We start from the raw sequence: 6,078 nt of genomic DNA, 5'->3' as shown, positions 1-6,078 counted from the left end.
AATAAAAAAAGTGTCTAATAGCTCCTTCACACAGAATACTGCAGAGGGACAACCTGGTCTCAGAGCAAAACGTATTTTATATGACAAAAACATACATTCCACTCCATTTGTATGTTAGGTTACATTACATTGGCCTACCAATAAAAACTGAACTAAAATATAAACTAAACATGTAAAGTGTTGGTTTCATGAGCTGAAATGCAATGTTCCATATGCACAAAAAGCTAATTTCTCTCAAATGTTGTGCACAACCCTGTTTATATCCTTGTCAGTGAGCATTTCAGCCTTTGTCAAGATAATCCATCCACCTAACAGGTGTGGCATATCAAGATGCTGATAAAACAGCAATATCATTACACAGGTGCACCTTGTGCTGGGGGACAATAAAAGGACACACAATGTCACAGATGTCTCAAGTTTAGGGAACGTGCACAATAGACATAGAAATACTTATTTTCCACCATAATTTGCAAATAAATTCATTAAAAATCCTACAATGTGATTTTCTGGATTTTTGAAGTGTACCTATGATGAAAATTACAGGCCTCTCTCATCTTTTTAAGTGGGAGAACTTGCACAATTGGTGGCTGACTATATACCTTTTTGCCCCATTGTATACATGTTTTTAAGTGGGAAGATTTAGAGAAGCTAGTTCCACACTCAGAGCAGTAATACGGCTTCTCTCCTGTGTGAGTCTTCTGATGAACTTTTAGCTCAGTTGATGTTTTGAAGCATTTTCCACAGTCAGAGCAGACGTAAGGCAGTGGGTATAAGTCTCACCAGTGTGTATAAGTTGGTGTGTTTTTAAGGTGCCCAGATGAGAGAAACTCACCCCACAGTCAGAGCAGACGTAAGGCTTCTCTCCGGTGTGTATAAGTTGGTGTGTTTTTAAGGTGCCCAGATGAGAGAAACTCGCCCCACAGTCAGAGCAGAAGAAAGGCTTCTCTCCTGTGTGAGTCCTCTGATGAACTTTGAGCTGAGTTGATGTTTTAAAACCTTTAACACAGTCAGGGCAGAAGAAAGGCTTCTCTCCTGTGTGTGTTCTCTGGTGAACTTTTAGCTCATTTGATGTTTTAAAACATTTCCCACAGTCAGAGCAGTAATAAGGCTTCTCTCCTGTGTGTGTTCTCTGATGAACTTTTAGATGAGTTGATGTTGTGAAGCATTTTCCACAGTCAGAGCAGACGTAAGGCTTCTCACCAGTGTGTATAAGTTGGTGTGTTTTTAAGTGGGAAAATTTAGAGAAACTAGTTCCACACTCAGAGCAGGAATACGGCTTCTCTCCTGTGTGAGTCTTCTGGTGAATTTTTAGCTCAGATGATGTTTTGAAGCATTTCCCACAGTCAGAGCAGACGTAAGGCTTCTCACCAGTGTGTATAAGTTGGTGTGTTTTTAAGGTGCCCAGATGAGAGAAACTCACCCCACAGTCAGAGCAGAAGAAAGGCTTCTCTCCTGTGTACGTCTTCTGATGAACTTTTAGCTGAGTTGATGTTTTAAAACCTTTTCCACAGTCAGAGCAGTAATAAGGCTTCTCTCCTGTGTGTGTTGTCTGGTGAACTTTTAGCTCATTTGATGTTTTAAAACGTTTTCCACAGTCAGAGCAGGAGTATGGCTTCTCTCCTGTGTGTGTTCTCTGATGAACTTTTAGATGAGTTGATGTTGTGAAGCATTTTCCACAGTCAGAGCAGACGTAAGGCTTCTCTCCTGTGTGTGTTCTCTGGTGAACGTTTAGCTCATATAATGTTTTGAAACATTTTCCACAGTCAGAGCAGGAATAAGGCTTCTCCCCTGTATGTATACGTTCATGTGATTTTAAGTGGGAAAGTTGAGAGAAACTAGTTCCACAGTCAGGGCAGAAGAAAGGCTTCTCTCCTGTGTGTGTTGTCTGATGAACTTTTAGCTCATTTGATGTTTTAAAACATTTTCCACAGTCAGAGCAGGAATAAGGCTTCGCTCCTGTGTGTATACGTTGGTGTGTTTTTAAGGTGCCCAGATGAGAGAAACTCGCCCCACAGTCAGAGCAGAAGAAAGGCTTCTCTCCTGTATGTATACGTTCATGTGTTTTTAAGTGGGAAAATTTAGAGAAACTAGTTCCACAGTCAGAGCAGAAATATGGCTTCTCTCCTGTGTGTGTTCTCTGATGAACTTTTAGCTCAGTTGATGTTTTGAAGCATTTTCCACATTCAGAGCAGACGTAAGGCTTCTCTCCTGTATGTATAAGTTGGTGTGTTTTTAAGGTGCTCAGATGAGAGAAACTCGCCCCACAGTCAGAGCAGAAGAAAGGCTTCTCTCCTGTGTGAGTCCTCTGATGAACTTTTAGCTGAGTTGTTGTTTTAAAACGTTTTCCACAGTCAGAGCAATAATAAGGCTTCTCTCCTGTGTGTGTTGCCTGGTGAACTTTTAGCTCATTTGATGTTTTAAAACATTTTCCACAGTCAGAGCAGTAATAAGGCTTCTCTCCTGTATGAGTTCTCTGATGAACTTTTAGATGAGTTGATGTTGTGAAGCATTTTCCACAGTCAGAGCAGGAGTAAGGCTTCTCTCCTGTGTGTGTTCTCTGGTGAACTTTTAGCTCATATAATGTTTTAAAACATTTTCCACAGTCAGAGCAGGAGTATGGCTTCTCCCCTGTATGTATACGTTCATGTGATTTTAAGTGGGAAAGTTGAGAGAAACTAGTTCCACAGTCAGGGCAGAAGAAAGGCTTCTCTCCTGTGTGTGTTGTCTGATGAACTTTTAGCTCATTTGATGTTTTAAAACATTTTCCACAGTCAGAGCAGTAATAAGGCTTCTCTCCTGTATGAGTTCTCTGATGAACTTTTAGATGAGTTGATGTTGTGAAGCATTTTCCACAGTCAGAGCAGACGTAAGGCTTCTCTCCTGTGTGTGTTCTCTGGTGAACTTTTAGGTCATATAATGTTTTAAAACGTTTTCCACAGGCAGAGCAGGAGTATGGCTTCTCCCCTGTATGTAGACGTTCATGTGATTTTAAGTGGGAAAGTTGAGAGAAACGAGTTCCACAGTCAGGGCAGAAGAAAGGCTTCTCTCCTGTGTGTGTTCTCTGATGAAGTTTTAGCACCGTTGATGTTTTGAAGCATTTTCCACAGTCAGAGCAGGAGTAAGGCTTCTCTCCTGTGTGTATTTTTAGGTGTATTTTTAGCTTTGATAGAAATGGGAAAATCTGTTCACAATGTGGGCAGTGATGAGACCTCTTAGCTGTCTGATCTTCCTGCTGTTGCTCTCTGGATGTAGAGAATGTCTCAACATGGTATCCTGTGTGAACATCAGAAGAACCAGTCAGTTGGTGTGATATACATGTTAATCAAATGTATTTTATGAAGCCCTTTTTACATCAGTAGTTGTCACAAAGTGCTTAACCTGTCTGGTTCAAATCCCATAATGAAAAATTCCTCAAACATACAACACCATTTTAAAGATACACATCTTGTAAATCCAGCCACAGTGTCCGATTTCAAATAGGATTCACGGCGAAAGCACACTTTGCGATTATGTTAGGTCAGCGACTAGACACAGAAAACCATACAGCCATTTTCCAACCAAGGAGAGTTTCACAAAAGTCAGAAATAGCCTTAAAATGAATCACTTACCTTTGATGATCTTCATCTGGTGGCACTCCCAGGTCTCCATGTTAGACAACAAATGTTTGTTTTGCTCGATAAAGTTCATCTTTATGTCCAAATACCTCCGTTTTGTTGGTGCGTTTAGTTCAGAAATCCAAAGGCACAATGCGCACTCTCGAAAAGTCATTAAGTACAATAAAAGATGGTAGAAACATGTCAAACGATGTTTAAAATCAATCTTTACGTTGCTTTTGTCATAAATAATCAATAATATTTCAACCGGACAAAAGCTTCGTCAATGGAAAAACGTAAACAAGAAACGCGCGCTCTCGATCACGTGCCTGGCTCATATGGATGGAAATTTCCACTGTCCTCTCATTGAAAGCGGTGTATCTCCCTCATTTTTCAGAGTAAAAGCCTGAAACAATGCCTAAAGACTGGTCACATGTTGAGGAAGCCATAGAGATCTGAAACAATGCCTAAAGACTGGTCACATGTTGAGGAAGACTGGGTCTTTGTATGGTGGATAGGCTTTCAATGGAAAAACAGCCATTCAAAATAATAGTACTTCCTGGTTGGATTTTCCTCAGGTTTTCGCCTGTCATATCAGTTCTGTTATACTCAGACATTATTTTAACAGTGTTTTCTATCCAAATCGACTAATTATATGCATATCCTAGCTTATGGGCCCGAGTAGCAGGCAGTTTAATTTGGGCACGCTTTTCATCCAAAATTCCAAATGCTGCCCCCTACCCTAGTGAAGTTAACTTCTTTGGGGTAGGGGGCAGTATTGGGTAGCTTGTATGAAAAATGTGCCCAAATTAAGCTGCCTGCTACTCAGCCGAAAAAGCTAGAATATGCATATAAATAGAACATTTGGATAGAAAACACTCTGAAGTTTCTAAAACTGTTTGAATGATGTCTGTGAGTATAACAGAACTCATATGGCAGGCAAAATCCTGAGAAAAATCCTACCAGGAAGTGGGAAATCTGAGGTTTGTAGTTATTCAACTCAGCTCCTATTGAAGATACATCTTCCACTAGATGTCAACAGTATTTAGAACCTGTTTTGAGGATTCTACTCTAAAGAAGGGGCTCATAAGGGCTCTATGAGTGAGTGGTCTGGCGCACTCACGTGAAAGGTAGCTACGTTCCACTTCATTTGTACAGACAAAGGAATTGTCCGGTTGGAACATTAATGAAGATTTATGTTAAAAACACCCTAAAGATTGATTCTAAACATCGTTTGACATGTTGCTACGGACTGTAACTGAACTTTTTTTGACTTTTCGTCTGAAACTAGTGAACGCGCTTGGTGAGTTTAGATTGTGTACTGAACGCGCCAACAAAAGGAGCTATTTAGAAATAAATTATGTACATTATCGAACAGAACAAGCACTTATTGTGGACCTGGGATTCCTGGGAGTGCATTCTGATGAAGATCATCAAAGGTAAGTGAATATTTATCATGTTATTCTGACATCTCTTGACTCCAACATGGCGGAAATGAGTTTGGCTTGATTTTGTTGTCTGAGCGCCGTACTCAGATTATGCTTTTTTGGTAAAGTTTTTAAAAAATCGGACACAGCGGTTGCATTAAGGAGAAGCGTATCTATAATTCCGTGCATAATTATTGTATTTTCATCAAGATTTATTATGAGCATTTCTGTAATTGATGTGGCTACTGAACGTAACGCTCCTATGTAAACTCAGATTTTTGGATATAAATATGAACTTTACCGAACAAAACATACATGTATTGTGTAACATGATGTCCTAGGAGTGTCATCTGATGAAGATAATCAAAGGTAGGTGATTAATTTTATCGATATTTCTGCTTTTTGTGACTCCACTCTTTGGTTGGAAAATGGCTGAATGCTTTCTGTGACTTGGCTCTGACCTAACATAACGATATGTTCTGCTTTCGCCGAAAAGCGTTTTTGAAATCGGACACTGTGGTTGGATTAACGACAATTGTATCTTTAAAATGGTGTAAAATACTTGTATGTTTGAGGAATATTAATTATGGGATTTCTGTTGTTTTAAATTTGGCACCCTGCAGTTTCACTGGCAGTGGAAAGGTCCCAAACGGTCCCAGAGAGGTTAACAGAAACCCAGCCTAAAATCCCCAAAGAGCAAGCAATGCAGATGTAGAAGCACAGTGGCCACAAAAAAACTCCCTAGAAAGCAGGAAGAAACCGAGAGAGGAACCAGGCTCAGAGTGGTGACCAGTCCTCTTCTGGCCATACCGGGTGACAGAGCAGAGTGGTTAGAGCAACCGAAAGGTTGCAAGATCGAATCTGAAGATAAAAATCTGTCGTTCTGCCCCTGAAAAAGGCAGTTAACCCAATGTTCCTAGGCCATCATTGAAAATAAGAATTTGTTCTTAACTGACTTGCCTATGTCCAAACGCTAGCAGGACACCTACGACAACATCCGGGGAAATTGCAGAGCGCGATTTTCAAAATACAAAAATCGGAATATTAAACATTCATGA

General features: G+C 40.2%; 1 protein-coding gene across 1 annotated transcript in view; it reads right to left on the bottom strand.

The window, feature by feature from the left end:
- Positions 1–610: 610 nt before the first annotated feature.
- The window catches only part of LOC135568436 (zinc finger protein 585A-like), a 39,305-nt gene continuing 33,837 nt past the window's right edge, over positions 611–6,078 (bottom strand). The window contains exon 3 of the mRNA XM_065015219.1: positions 611–3,273. Within this exon, the coding sequence (XP_064871291.1) occupies positions 710–3,273 (2,564 nt within the window). The 3' untranslated portion in view covers positions 611–709. The remainder of the gene's footprint in view (positions 3,274–6,078) is intronic.

Source organism: Oncorhynchus nerka, unplaced genomic scaffold (genome assembly GCF_034236695.1).
Source record: "Oncorhynchus nerka isolate Pitt River unplaced genomic scaffold, Oner_Uvic_2.0 unplaced_scaffold_1601, whole genome shotgun sequence".
Lineage (NCBI taxonomy): Eukaryota > Metazoa > Chordata > Actinopteri > Salmoniformes > Salmonidae > Oncorhynchus > Oncorhynchus nerka.
The sequence above is the reverse complement of the archived record's forward strand: the minus strand, read 5'-3'. Positions and strand labels throughout refer to the sequence as shown.